This window comes from Pyxicephalus adspersus, chromosome 5, assembly GCF_032062135.1.
Source record: "Pyxicephalus adspersus chromosome 5, UCB_Pads_2.0, whole genome shotgun sequence".
NCBI lineage: Eukaryota > Metazoa > Chordata > Amphibia > Anura > Pyxicephalidae > Pyxicephalus > Pyxicephalus adspersus.
In genome coordinates, this window is record NC_092862.1 from 29,296,317 (window position 1) to 29,312,415 (window position 16,099).

The following is a 16,099-nucleotide window of genomic DNA, read 5'->3' on the forward strand; positions in this document are numbered from 1 at the left end:
GCATTAGTTTGCATTCAGAAACAAACTGTAGTTTCTTTTGCTTTGACCAATTTTTCAGCAATTCCAAATCCTGTTCCACTTTACAAACCCCTCCTAGGAAACACCCAATTGCATAGCAGCAGAAAAAAGATATACATTACCCACAAGACTTTCAATTTCATCCCATCTATCACATAGTGTACATACCAGTGCCTGAATGTGTAAGGCAAACTACCTGATTCCTTTCCTCTACTTATATTTATATAGCACTGACATTATGCAGCGCTGTACAGAGTCCATAGTCATGTCACTAGCTGTCCCTCAAAAGGGCTCTAATCTAATGTCCCTACCATAGTCATATGTCATTAACACAATCTAAGGACAATTTTTGAGGGAGAGACAGTAAACCTAACTGCATGTTCTTGGGATGTGGAAGGAAATGGGAGTGCCCGGAGGAAACCCATGCAAACACAGAGAGAAAATACAAACCCCTTGCATGTAGCATATTGGCTGGGATTTGAACCAGGAACCCAGTGCTGCAATGAATAGAGTGCTAACCATTGTGCCAACCGTGCTGCACAAAAGTAGTGTTTTTGTTAGGTCAAAGTCAATGGGCTCCAAAGTACCTGAATGCCTGATCATTTCATTCCTGTTGCTTTTTTTTTTTTTTTTTTTTTGCAGCATACGGTAATACATTCTAAAGAGAAAGTGTAAGTAAAATAAGCTCCCTTGTTGATGTCAATGGCAGTATTAGTAACCTGCAGCACGATTATAACCTCCAGCATTTGTCTGTGGTTAAGTAAAACAAAAGACAAATGCTAGAGGTTATAATTGTGCTGCAACCCCAGGATAGCCACAATACCCCCCAATAGACCACAAATATAAGTCCCAGCAATGTTGTAAATACAGTTGTGTCAGTATCCACAATTATAACCCCCAATACTCCTATTAGTGGCTTGGGGGGTAGTAGGAGCATAAATAAACCTCACGTTGATGTCAGTACTGTATTCCAGTTTTACAAATTCTCTGAAATTTGGCACGTTTGTCTTTTTAAAGCCTTTAAAAGGATATTGGCTTATGAAGAAAATGAAAACATGTTTTCAGTGTGAATCACAAAGCTGAATTTGCTTAAACGTCTGGAACTGGAGAATGGAAAGTCAGACATTTCTAGACCTTAAAGCAAACTCAGCTGCATGATTCACACCCTGAAAACATGTTGTCTTAGTAGATGCCAATATCATGATAATCAAATCATGATTACAAACTAGTCTGTGTATGACCGAGCTTCTTACAGAAAATGAAACTGTTGCCATAATAATGGTGTGCCAACTAACATCACCTGGTAACAGCAGGCGCCACTAAAAGCTAATTCTCCATCGGATTACAGCTTTTTATTGCACCACATCACAACCGATTTACTAGGCTGTTTTGCCTACCAACTAATCTAAGCTCTGCAATACCATGTATGAAAGAAGAAGATAGCAAATCATATCAAGGCATTTAAAAGAATGTTTTTTTTTTTGTAAAAACAGACCTGCAATATTTGTGCCTTTTATATTTGCCTTCAGTTTAGCTTTCATGAACAGTCTGTCTTTCCTACTTACCTTCTTATCACAATTAGGTTGAAAAGTTACAGAGGATTTAGTAGTGCAAAGTTTTGGCAATGCCAGAGATTTTACTCCATCCAAGTCACTATCTGGAGTTTAAAGCCCACAAACCAGATAAAAACCCAAATGCCAAAACTGCAAATCCCTGGGTTGGGCCTCCAAATGCTGGTGTTTGTGTAAAGAAACCAGTACCGAAAAAAAGCACATGCAAAATACTTTACATAAGGGAGTGTTAGTGTTATAAGGAAGATTAGTGTGATGGTTGCGGAGAAGGTTAGTGTTGCAGAGCCTAAGGATAGGGTATCCTTCACTGTGCTACCTCTCCACACAGAAAAATATAAGCACAAAGGTATACTTCCCTCACCCTTGTCTTCTGCAATGCTGGGTGTGACGTCACTGCCATTCCAAGAGGCATCCTGAGGACTGCAAAACAGGAAAAATCTCTCGGAAAAACTACTCCACTCTATAGCAAGAGCATCCTCCAATGAGTTTCTACAGAAATATTCTCAGAAGGATGGTGACGTCATGTTCAGCAATGCAATTTTTTCTTTTTGAGAGAACTTTTTTACTGATAAAGGGTGAATTGAAGAGAGGCAACACAAAGTGTATGGAGACTTTTTGTTTTAGTAGTCCACTTTTTTAAGCAGTTGAACAAATGGATACAACACCTGAACAGCAGCTGGCAACTACATCTAGCAAAGATTTCTATCCCTGGAAGTCATTCAGTTAGGGGTGTCCAGTGCTGTTTGGTGGTGCTCAAAGGAACAAGGATTGTTTCCTATACAAAACTTGGTACAAGCACGCATACCAAGCATGAATTTGTTCATTGTTATGTTCATTTCCTTGCACTCCCACTGTACAGTCTGCTCCAACATATAACATAAAGGCAAATAAATCCACTCAACTCAAATAAATGTGCATACTGGAGAGAGAGGGATGATGAGATAATACTTATGAGCTAATAGCACTCTTAAAGACAGATCAATATTACTTAGGAAGTAAAGACAAACAAAGCTATCATATCATATTCTTATCAAAATATATATAAAATGATCAGCATCCCCTCAACCAGCGTTCAGCAAAAGCTTCTGAACAGAGCACTCATTCAATTCTTTTAACCTACCCCGCCTGAGGACTTGATATGGCAGAATTTTTATTTGCAGGGGAGGCCGGCTGATAACGATTTATTGCTGATCCACTGCCCGATGCTGGCTTTGGCGAAGGTATACCTAAGTAAAGTATAATGCAAGTATAACAATCAAAAATATTATAAAAACATATTGCTCTGATAAAAGAATAAAGAGAAAAAATACAATACAAATATTTAGATTGTTACCAATATATTAAGGCTTTTCATTCAACAGAACATTCGGTGGATGAAGTGATATAGGCTGGTGAACATATTTCTCAATTGTATACTGTAAAAGCCAAACTAAGCTTGCACCCTCTAAATCTCCTCAATGACATTTTAATGAAATGGCTAGTGTATAGACATACTGGGGTTTGCACAGATGGACCTACTAATCAATCTGCGAAGCAGTCGTTTTATGTTTTGTTTTATGACATTTTACATATTCAAAAAAATAAATAAATAATGAGATTCAAGGATGGTTATGTAAATGTTTCAGGGGATCCTTAGAAAAATTATATAAAAAATAAGGGGGTCAGTGGGGTGCCATATTTACATATCTACATGTATATGCACTGCTAGCCACTAATCTAACAGAGAATCCACCAACTTGCATTTTTTTTTTTTTTTAACCATTAAAACAAATACTCATTATAGTCAACACACAAGGGTTACATAGTTGTCAAATATTAATTTTTGAACATATTTTGGTACATATTCAATTATGAATGTTGGCATACAGGCCCCCTCCCCGGAATTGGCCTATCTCCTCTGTGACAAGTCCCCCACCTGTGTCTAAGAAGCAGCCCTAGGGTAACCACCTCCTACAAAGATGACCCTGCAATTCTAATTCTAAAACAAAGAATAACCCTTTTATTAAATCTAGAGTCATTCCTTATAATCCTAACCATGTACACATACAATATATTAAAATGTGTGCTTGTACAGTATAAAGAGTAGACAATACCTAATATCAGAAGACATGGTTTGCCTCGCAGGCTGTAGTCATTTTGCTGAAATATTTAGATTGGACCAAATATTTGTATGCACTGCTCGGAGAATAATAACGAGGAGTGAATTTCCACTCTAATTGGCCTTATTATTACTTGCCGGGCTAGCTTTATCCTGGAGCAAACCTTCAGGTCTACATATGTTGTTGTAGGTCAGTGTTGTTGAAAGCATTGGATGAGCATGGCAGGAAGACCAACTTTTTTTTTTTTAGTAAGACGTCCAAATATTTCTTTTAGCAAGATGGTCTAAATGTGCAGTTGTTATGATGTCTATGTGAATTATGGGTACTAACTAGGTATAGAGAGGATTTGGATGACCTTAAGTCATAAAGGAGGCCAACAGGACCGTCACAGCATCCAATGCTGATGTGCATATTGAAGACTAAATTGACGCTAGATTGACTTCTGTATGACTGAGAAATATCAGGAATTGTTGGAACCACACAACAAAATATTACTTTAGTCCACAGTACTTAGTCCATAAAAGTGGAAGTATATCATCTTGCTGGCTTTAGATTTGCCATTCAGAGCACTGTATTATTTTAGACCAAAGCATTTCACAGCAATATAAAGAGAACACGTTGAGGGTAAGGGTACTTCTAACACACTGAATTCTCTATACCTTGATTTATAGCATGTGCACCAATACAGAAATATTGTGCTATTAAATCCCTGTAATTGTTATGCTGGTAATAAAAAATGCATACCTGAAGTTGGTTTACCAATATTAGGTGGTTGTGGCAAGCGAGAATTTGGTGAGGACACAGACGCAGGGGAGTTAGTCTTCGTAAGAGCAGGGGGCTTGTACTAAAAGAAATAGTTACACACAATTGTTATGTACATAGACAGCAGTCCTAAAATGGGAAAAAAATGGGTAATTGAAGTCATTTGAAGCCCGTGGTAACATGGAAATATCTAAAGGTATGTTTATGCATATTGGCACACTAAATTTGTCATGTGTTACACGTCCACTTTTTGGCCACCCGCCAACCGCTGAATAAAATTCCTGGGGAGAACACTGCTCACTTAAATCTGCTGTCTAGATTCCAGAAAAAGTGCTGCTTCTGTGTTCATGGGAAGACTGATCTAGTGTTCCAGATGTGTCCATGCTAACTGTTACCAAGCAGTCCCCCCATGTGAATGTTATCACTACTGCTGACCGTTTGGTCCTTTCGAAAAAGGAGCTCGCTGTGGCTGGTCAACAGGAAGTGTCAACATCAGCCAGACAGCATAGACACCCGAGGTAGGTGCCACCGGAAGTAAAGAGAGGAAGATTTCTCCAAATACTTGTGGCAGGTCAGTGGTTTAATATATATAAATAATAAAGTCAGTTTGACAATCAATTAAAAAAAAACAAAACAAGAGGGGTCAGCAATGACAGCCTTCATTTTTCATGACATGTAACTCTGTTGATAACTGAAAAAAAGTTTCAAAAAAAAGTTTAAAAAAACCAACAATACATAAATAGTTAAAACCACACATATATTTGATTAATTAAAACCAAATTGCTCATAGCAAAAAACGGTGACATACAAAGTTCATACTTTGTCTCAATGAACATTGACGCGTTTCGCGGAAGCTTTATGTCCACTTCTTCCAGGTACAAATGAGAACTACATTATAATGCATAATTCAAAAAAACCAAACCAAAAAAAAGGGTAATTATCAGATCTGAAGAAGCCCTTGATTTACTGTTTGTTGTACCTGGTAATAAGATTCATGTATTATAATGCAAGTCTCATTTGTATTAGAAGTGGACATATAGCTTCCAGGAAACGTGTCAATGTTCATTGAGACAAAGTATGAACTTTGTATGTCACTGTTTTTTGCTATGATCAATTTGGTTTTAATTACTCGAATATATGTATGGTTTTAACTATTTAGGTATTGTTGATTATGTAAAAAAGTATATATTTTTTTCTATTTTTTGTAAACTAAATGGTATATTTATCCAGAGTATGTCCCAATTAATCTTGTTGCTTTTTTGAATGCTTGTATTTAGGGATGTGGCACTTTTTGTATTATAGACTAAAAAGCTGGTGGACTTGCTAAATCACATATGACTAACTACATAATGGCGAAACCTGTATTATAGACTAAAAAGCTGGTGGACTTGCTAAATCACATATGACTAACTACATAATGGCGAAACCGTCATGTGTCCAAATCTATCACAGGATTATTTTTTACCTGAGCACTAACATATTAAGGGCAGTAGGTCCTGCACAGAACATCCTTTTGTCTTTTCTGGAATCTGTAAATAGTATATAGTTGCCCCTAACAGCTTGGGCTGTACACTGATGACTGAACAAGCCACGGTAGTTATTAGTGATATTAATAGCATGCACATTGTAGGCTCCACAAAGAAAAGAAATGCTTCAGCTTACATATGAAGACTATCACCTTCAGACTACAAAGAATGCTGTGTAATACTTTAATACTTGAAATTGTCAGATACAAATAAAGTGATAAAGGAAATAATAATAGGAGTAATAATATAACTGAAATCTTATTCTGAATAAGTGACATATGTCTTTAGTAATTTATGCATATATTTAAACTATGAAAAATAGTCAAAGTTATTGTCAAGTTTACTAATACATGTTGAAGCTGCAGAGTTTGGCCTGGGCATCTAGGCTACAATTGCCTCTGGTCATGAACAAGTTAACATAAAACTCCTATAGAAACGCATTTGGAAACCAGACAATGGCATTGCAGCTTTCTTTCTGAATCAAAATCGAATTACCTGAGTCCGTGGAATCGCTTTTCCTTTTACATCTCCCCCTAATTTTCCTTTATTGGTTATGCGAGCAGCTTGTTCTTTGCAGAAGTTGATGTGCCTGTCAGCCGCATTCTCATTAAACCTCCTCTGACAGTACGGGCACTGGACATAATCTAGATGAAATACAAAAACATGCACTGTCAATAATACAATGTCTAATAAAAAAAGATATGAGTCTTACGAGTAAACAAGAAAGCTTGCATATATTTTCTAATAAAATACACATGAGACAACATTATATTTCATTCATGAAGAAGCAGGTTTATTCCAAAAACTTGGATAAGAATAGTTGAAGGAAATAGGCTGCTAACAATTTAAAAGCAACACATAAGATTGTTCAACAAAATAGAGCAAAATTACATAAGACCCTTTTACAACCCGAAGGAATTGAAAGATTGTGACACTAATGTGTTGCTTACCTGGATCATAAGAAGGTGGGGGTGGAGGTGGAAGTTCTCCTCCTTCCTTTATGATTTGGGTGAGTCCTTTAGCAGCTCTAATAGTAGCAATAAAGTCCTCATGTTTCCTCCTCCAGTTGGAAGTCTTCTTTGGAGGTTCTGGCTAAAACAAAATTTAAAAGTGCATCCATGTTCCACATTAAACGGTGAGATTTTTAAAAAGAATTTTGAAGACAAATTGACATGAGAGGCACACATTTCTTAGTGCTCAAAGAACCCCCAGCAACCTCTGGAAATACCATAGGGTTCCAGAGAACCCTGATTGAGAAACACGGATCTAAATGGTAGAAAGTGTTTCTTTGTAATGCTTGGACATACACAAGGAGTTTGAAATGTCTGTGATGTTGCCGTTTGCCCAATTACTGGCATTAAACTTTCACAGACTGAGTTTCTAATTTAGTTTTTGCATCTGAATGTAATCATTAAACATTTTAGCTGACATGAAGAATTACAAGCTTTGTTTTACAGAAGTCTGTGACAGAAGGAAAAAAAAATGCCCCGGGGACAGATGGTCATAAGAGACAAACTGTAGATCATACTATTCACAACAATAGTGTTGGGTAACTTTACATGGCAGTGGTGTGGCAGATAATAAAAAAAAGCAGGAGAATGGAGGTCATAAGGATGCCATTAAACTTTAGCAAACAGTGCTGTAAAGATTCTGCCTTTTCCCTGCAACCCCTGTACAGTCAGCTGAAGCTCAAACTAGCGCAAATAGCACTATGAACCGGGTTACAGTGTTGAACACAATGTGGAACAGAGCCAAGACATGTGATTCATACACAATAGGCCTGATTTATTAAAGCTTTCCAAGATTATAGAGGATACAATTTTATCAGTGAACCTGGGAGATTCAAAAAAACATGAAATGCATCTGGTCCAGGATTGAAAACATTTGCGAACACCTAGCAAATGAATTTAGGAAATCAATTCAAGGTTTGCTGGGTCACCCAGGTTCACCGATATTCTGTCCATTCTTGGAGAGCTTTAATAAATCAGGCTTCCTGGAGGAAAGGCCTCTGAAATGTAACAGATATAAAGCATAAATCTAAGGGGCATATTTATACCAGAGAGCAGATATTGTTACACCATGAAAATGTGGAAGAAGAAAGGAAAAAACAGGCTTTTGTTGGCATTAGGTTTTCATGAATTTCAAATGTTTATTGAATGTGTTTTAATAATAAAGATTATTAGCATCTGTGACTTAATTTATTCCATAAAGAAATTGTAATAAATTTGTGATAAAATGTGAAAACGAATTACTGTGTCATGGATCACATATTATTCACATAAGAATTACATGAGCATTGGAAATAAACCGTACACATAATGTTATAAAAATAATGGTTCAAGGTTTGTACTCATGGAGTTAGTTCACATTGGACGGTCAGTGTGGGAAAAGGAGTATCTGTCACAACTTTTGTTCACCTATATCAGTGAGTATTCTAACAAATACCAGTGCATAAAAAATCAAATACTAATTCGCAAGGATTTGTTGTGATTCATACAGTCAAATCGCTTTAAATACACCTGAAGTAATCATTATTTCATCATACTATATTTGAAATTCTATAACAAGATATGTAACAATCCAATTAGTTTGGCCACATCCTAAACTCTCAACCTTGGTTGGGAGGTACCACAAGTAACGTATTTAATGAGAATAAAGAAATACTGCTTCATGACAGAGGGATAACTAACACCAAAGTGGACTTAACAACTAATTTATTTGTTAATACCCTTAATCCAGCGCCATCTTTATTTTTGTATCTTCACATTGTCTCTGTTGACAATTTCAGTTCTTCACCCTTGACCCTATTCATTTCTACTCAAGTCTCTATATCCCCTGAGGAAGCCACTTTTTTTGGGCGAAACGGGTCGGGTTCAATTGAGACACTATAACTCATTGAGTACAATTCATGAACCATTATTTTTATAACATTTTATTATTTTATTATTCATGAACCATTGTAACAGTTTATTTCCAATGCTCATGTAATTCATATGTGACTAATATGTATTTCATGATATAGTAATTCACACTTCCTTTATGGAATAAATTTTGTCATGGATGTTAATAATCTCTATTAATCAAACACATTCAATAAACATTTGAAATTCACGAACACCTAAAGCCAACAAAAGCCTGTCTTTTCCTTTCTTTTTCCACATTTTCTATAACAATTCCAGGCTCGGCCAGACAAAATCTCTTAACAACCTCTTAGTAAGCAAACCCCCAACCCCCCCTTCTTCAGTATTGTTACACTATGCCTTGATGTTCACTCCATGTCCACACCTGGGTGATCCAGCAAACCTGTAATGGACTTCTTAAAGTCATTTGCCATGTGTTAGCAAATGTTTTCAAGCAGCAGTGTTCTCTGCTCGACAGAACAATGACATTTCTGCCCTTAGTTGCCAATTTGCAGTCCTATCTCCATTGCTCGCAAGATATCTGCATATCAGTTAGGTTTTCAGGAATCTTTAAGGGAATGACCACTAATTGGCATATTGCACTTGTACTGACAACAAGGCTGCATTTACCAAGGTCTTCATGTTATTTCTTTACTGGGAAATAAAAAGATGCTATTGGCATGCAAGCACAACACAATTCTGAGCATGTTAACCTCAAGCTGCTATAAAATAGATCAGCAGAAAAGCAATAAGCATACTAAAGTGTTTCTACATCAATGTATAATATTAAAGTTGGCTCTGTCTATCATCATGTATGCTTTTAAAAGGGAGGTCTGGTCAACTACCACACAATCTCACCCGTGCTCCAGTGGGGCTAAAGGAAATTACATTATACTCCTTTTAAATAATGCAAAGGGTAGGAGATTTTCTATTAAATATCTTCCACAAATATTAGGGGAAACGTTTGGGGGAATGTCTAATTCCCTGTTTGTTAAGGTGTTAAATAATCTTTTATGCTGGATACCTGCCTTGCATAACCTTAGATTTCCCATATAGATGGCTCTCTGAGAGCACATGATGGGGAAACAGTGCCAGGCATTACAATCTTCTGAATCTCAAGGCACCACTATGCTATTGAATTCAGATATGCAGGTCTGTGATCTCCTTACTTCTTTTATGATATCTCAACAGTATTATTAGTTCTTATGTTATGGAAAGGAGGAGAGTGGGAAGTGTTATGAAGTCTCACACTTTTCTGTTAAAGGATGACAACTCATCAGGCAAAAAATAAAAAAAATGACTTGAAAAACAAAAAACTATATTTAATTTTATTTATAGTTATCTCTTGCAGTCACTTACCCGTGGTTTTATTGGTTTGACAGTAGAAATTTCTGTTCCCTCTGCCCGCTGCCTGCTGGAATCAAATACTTTTCTTTTTTTAATAGCTGCTTTTTGGCAAATTGGAACATGTTTTTTCTGAAAAACAAAAAATGTTTTTTATGTGAATTAAATATATATATATAAAGAATAGAAAGAAAGAAGTTAGCTTGCTAATATTATGCATAAGGCTGATAGATAGATTAGGATAGATAGATAGATAGATAGATAGATAGAGATTTGGGGAATGGAATTTAGAGCTTGGGACACTTGCTGGTACAGCAAGTGAAGCACAGTTACCAAATAAATGCCCCCTCCCATCAGCCTCACACAGTCTCATCCCTACAACTACGGAGAGGTTGCTGGACAGGAGACGGAATCATTCAAACATATAGCTATCTATAATTTTCTAATGGTGGATTTAGCATTCAAAATCTTCTTTAAAGCGGACATATTATCAAAATTTTTACTTTACATAAGAGGTAGACATTCCTTTTATATAAAAGGTAAAATGTGTTTGTTTTTTTGTTCCCTAAATTAGAACAACCCCCCCCCCTTTTGTCCTTACCGCCATGGCAGACGTAAAGACTGAATAAGAGTACAGAGCCTCCTGGGACACACGTAATGCATCCTGCTTCTGGGCCTTTTTTCTCACATAGGGAAAAAAATGTCGGTCTCATGCATGCGCAGTGAGATCAGCAATCATTTTTCCCCAGCGCTGGACGTTGCTATCTTCCTCCATCTTTCTTTTTCTTCTGGCTATGTCATCTGATCTCGCACTGCGCAGATGTAAGATCAGGTGATGTAGCCAGAAGAAGAAGATAGAGGAAGATGGCAGCGTCCAGCGCTTCCTCCACGCCGGGACAAAGTTGGACTACAGGACAGCGCCGGAGGAAATCAGGGGGTCTGCGGAAGTAAAGGTATGTTTTTTTTTTTTGGTTTAGTTCCGCTTTAAAATCAGAGTAAAAAGATTTGTCTCTTAGCAGGGAAGGCAAGAGAAGCCTAGATGTTACGCTATATCATGGAGGCTTTATTGATCTATATAATTCATTAAAAAAATTGTGCCTGGGTAACAGCAGAGAACACTTAGTTTTCTTTTTTAAAATTGTGATAGGATAAATAATGGTCAAAAACTGTGTATTTTTTAATGTGTAGGTAACACTGTGGAGATTTCTGTTCTGAAGATACAACAGGAAGTGGGAGATAATCTTACAAAATGAGGGGAAATCCCCCCTTGGACAGTCATCACCAGAACAGTGTCCTTATTAGAGGAACTCAGCTTAGCTTTGACATTTTTGATTTTCTGTGACTTTCTGTCTCAGATAATGGTCAATAGGACAGAGAAGGTGATTCACACTAAAGGTGACAGACCACAGCAAAAAAATCTGAATAAACCTTTAAGGTTTAGAGCTGCACGAGCAGGAGGTTACCTGAACTATATCACATGGGAAGGTGGCAAACAAGTACAGGTTTACAAGGCTAACATGATGGTTTTGCAGCGACTTCACACCTGGGCTGCCTTGAAAGATACAAATGAAAGTGTCTAAAATACTTTTAAGGCACACCTGTACTGTTAAAATTTTGGGTTCTAGAATTCCTATTATTGTTTACTTTGCCAGGTCCATTCTTTTTTTTTTTTTTGTGAAGCCAACTGAATATGTCCCCCAGCTGAAAAAATTTGATTGCTAATGTGCCCACTGTCCTTTGTAGGCACCACCATATCATATGGGCATGGTGCAGAAAATATTTTCACAATGTTTGGGAAGCCTGTGTTACTTGCAGTGAGGCAGCCATTCCCATGAGACAGTGCGCATGTTGGAGCCCCTGCAGCGGCACATCATCATATGAGAGGAACCAGAGAATAAAATCTCTTATGTAGGAGGATACTGAAAATAAAAAAGCAAAAAGGTGCTAATGTTGCTCCATTTTACTAAGGTTTGGGTCTGTACAGTCATGTTATATGCTGTGTGCAATCAGGGGCAACAGCAAAGTGAACGCCAGCAGTTCCCATGCAGCTATTACACGTAAATACGTGAAAAATACGTAGACTGCTATTCCTGTCTCCTAAAAAAAAGCAGCTATTATGCTTCAGTTCCTTTTAACTCACTGACCTGGAACAAATACACCAATAAGGATTTCTGCCTTTATTTTTAGTATGTAATTTGCTATGTTTCTGAATTATGAATCATACTTGCGTCAACCACAATCAGGCTGCCAATGGCATTGTCAATGTTTTTCAAACAACAGGTTTTATTTAATGAAAAAATCCTCTGTGATACAAAGATGAAACACTGGGTACATTCACCTACATTGTCCTTAGATTGGGAGAGTAGCATGTCATGCCTGCTTGTATTTCTGTATCCCCTTTGGTGAGCCCAAGAGACCCAAAGGACTTCTCTTCTTTCACCAGACATCATTTCAATAGACACACCTCAGACGCCTATTTACACTGTACAGGACGCCGGGGGTGGCTCCTGGGTGGTAGATATATTTCCCTCTCAAAGTGACCCTGGAAGCAGTAGTATGAAGCAGCTCCCAGTTTCTGGAGGACAAACTACAAACACTACAAACCTTGGCTACATGCGAGTACCAGGCATCCACCTGACATAGTCACTTGTGGCAGCCTGTGGGACTTATTTGCTGAAGTATGCTATTTTTGTTCTGCTAGACTAAGCCATTTTGTATTTTCTTACAGCTGAATGAAATTTAATTTAGACTTAAGAAAATAGACTTTTCAACCATCCTACAGTGTCCTTCAATGAGCTGATCCCCCTAACTTCCCAACATTTACAGCAAATTTACAAAACGAAAGTGAGAGCTCTGTTCTTCACATCATGCCAATGGATATCACATGTAAGAAACTTCTCATTGAAACAAGGACAGTAAATATTTTTTTTTCTTTTTGCTTACTTTTTGCAAATAGAATCCACAGAAGAGGATCTTTGATGCAGTCATCCCCTTAGCGAAGCTTACTCATAAAACTCCACTAGGGGGCAACATGTATAAATGTTGATTGTCTTTGTTTTCTTGAATACAGTTGGGTGGATTCATGGTGCATGGTTTAGGACTTTTTTATGCTTAGTATGTCTTAAAATCAATTAAATTATTCTCTTGCCTGCAAACCACCCCTAGGCCTGCCTCACTGCCAGGAATGAAGCTCAAAGAAGGCTTTGCCTTGACTGTAGTCTTCTACCATCACAATCTACCTCTTCTATTCTGGGAGTCTGGCAACAAGACAAGGAAGCGTTCCAACAAAGTATTCAAGCGAAAAATCTGCTTAAGAGATGGATTTTACCTGTTGTAACTTAAATAGTTTAGGATAGAAACCAAAAAACCTACAGCTTTGCAGAACTACAGGAAAAAAGAATGTACAGGTAGTCCCCAAGTTTGGACATCTGACATACAGACGAGTACTAGATACGAATGGGCCTTCCCTGCTCGCTCCTGTACAGGACCAAGGCTTGAAGGTGGAGGTTTGCATGACTTGCATTACAAATCCTTTGCTAAACACAGCTAAGGTTGTGCGTGATCTTAAGAGCTATCATGTAACTCTTTAATGAACAAGACAAATTCTGCAGTTATTTCTTTTTGCATATCAAAGCACAGCTTGCTCCAGAAATGAATGAATGTCTAGAACCCATTTTTTTTTGCTTTGTTTGTGAATAACTCACAGTGAGGATTTTATTCAGTAACTGACACCACACTGCCTAATAATATGTTGAGACAAACATCTATCCTAATTGCATTTATTAAAATATTGTACCTGTTCTGACATACATACAAATTCAACTTTAAAGGAAACCTACGGTCTCTATCTCATATGTAACCTAGGGACTACCTGTATAGTACAGATGAAGTACATCATTTACCTACAAATCCTCTGAAAAAAATGCATGAATTTAAAAGCCAAATTGCATTCCTTGGAACTCCATATTGGGACCAAAAAGCCACACAAACATAAAATAGAACAGGACACACAGATAAACACCAGTGGACAGTACAGATGAGGAGTGTTTGTATGATGTGGTGACATGGCATGCTGGGACAGTTATTATTATTTATAGTTATAGTAAAGGTATTTATATAGCCCCAACATATTACACAGTGCTGTACATTAAATAGGGGTTGCAAATGAAAAACTGATAAAGACAGCAAAACAGGAAGAGGAGAGGACCCTGCCCCGAAGAGCTCAGTTCTAGCAGAAGCTGAACATTCGCAAATTTCTTACCTCTGGGTTATTTTATACTTACCAATGTAGCAGGAAGAAATGTTCTACCACATATTTTACATGGCCTCAGATCCCCAGAGGGAATGTTTTCTGTTAAAATACCAAATTTAGAGAATTAAAAGAGTTATTGACATCCTAATTACAATTCCACATTCTCCCCCATAACACTTTTAACCTACTAAGTACTGGCTAATCAACATTGATAATGAAATATTTTGCATGCAGCCTATTTGCTCAGTACATTTTGTTTTATTTTCCTAGTCCACCCCACTCCCTCTAATCAGTAATCTGGTGATCCTGGACCACATATGCTTGTGATGCTGGAACACATGTGTTAGGATATACACATGCTGAAAAACCAACATTTCTCAAAACCTCCATTTAGATTCAGACCTGCCCTAAAAAACAGAATGTGACCAGTGATGCAAGAAGTAGAAGGACAGGAAGTGTCTATGTACAGGCTCAATAAAGTACTATCCTTATAGGTTCAATGAATGTTTTGTTGATGTATGGATAACATAACTCAGGTGAAGTGCTTGGCATGCAATTTGTACTTTTTCAGGCACAGTTCTCCTTCCCTTAGGAACAATAATCTACATTGCAGCTGGGGACTACAAATGAAAACCTATGTGTATGCTTAGTTCTGAGACTTCTCTGTCACAGGCTAGCAATCAGGAACCAGTGTAGTTTAGGATCACAATGGCAGCCAATCTTGGTGATCACTGGAGCTTTAAATATAATCAAACATCCCCAGACTACAATTAGATTTGCAGCTAAAGAGATATATAAACAAATAAACATACACGTAAAAAAACAGGAGCAAGCATTAATCGAAACAGTGTAGCAAATATTGCCTTATGGGAAGTAAGGTTGCGGTGTGTTTACTACTTCCTCGTATCAGGAAATGCTACATGGTATTGTCTCCTCACTAAAGGCCGCATTGGGAATGAATAGGAGCTGCAGTGAGTGGTTCTTTTTTCAAGTCCTTGATTGGTCACGGTTTCTAGGCTTCAATGACCTCCTGTCCACAAAAGACTCAAGTTCAGGAAATTCAACCCAAAGAACAATTATATTTAAAGTGTGGGGATGGCTCTGTTAAAATACTGCCACTGACACTTAGCACCCCCAGGGACTGCACAAATCATGTCACCCCCATTTGGGGATCCAGTGTATGTAACCCAGTGGACTGGGCTTGGCCCTGACTCTAAGTCTCACTACTATCATAGCTTTTTATACACTGAAAAGCCACTGATTATTATAATATTATCATAGGTGGAAGGAAAATCTCTGCTCTATTTACGTCTCCAGCGTTTAATATGATATTTGTGGCAACAGAGCCACGGCACTTGTGTGGGAGTAGGAAGGTCGGCAGTCTACAGCTTTATAGATACAGAAAGATTTTTTTTTTTAGTCTTGGATGGAGTGGGGAGGACTAAATATTCATGTCAAGTGTTATTCTACCTGTGACCTCACTGGGGAGGCTTTCCCTTGTCCTGCGATGACCCTTAATAAAAAAACATGAAAAGACCAGTGTGGGAGTCACTAGGTAAGAAAAACATGGACGGCATAAAAAAAAAAACAAAAAAACAAAAAAAAAAAACACGTCATTTTAATTCTT

The 16,099-nt window shown here is 37.5% G+C and overlaps 1 protein-coding gene across 2 annotated transcripts in view; it reads right to left on the minus strand.

Moving 5' to 3' along the window:
* Positions 1–16,099, minus strand: part of ZC2HC1A (zinc finger C2HC-type containing 1A) — a 58,785-nt gene that overhangs the window by 37,175 nt on the left and 5,511 nt on the right. For both annotated transcript variants that reach the window (XM_072411019.1, XM_072411018.1), the window contains exons 2-7: positions 14,504–14,571; positions 10,236–10,352; positions 6,927–7,068; positions 6,472–6,620; positions 4,433–4,532; positions 2,710–2,815 (exon numbers count right to left, since the gene is read on the minus strand). In XM_072411019.1, the coding sequence (XP_072267120.1) occupies positions 2,710–2,815; positions 4,433–4,532; positions 6,472–6,620; positions 6,927–7,068; positions 10,236–10,352; positions 14,504–14,571 (682 nt within the window). The remainder of the gene's footprint in view (positions 1–2,709; positions 2,816–4,432; positions 4,533–6,471; positions 6,621–6,926; positions 7,069–10,235; positions 10,353–14,503; positions 14,572–16,099) is intronic.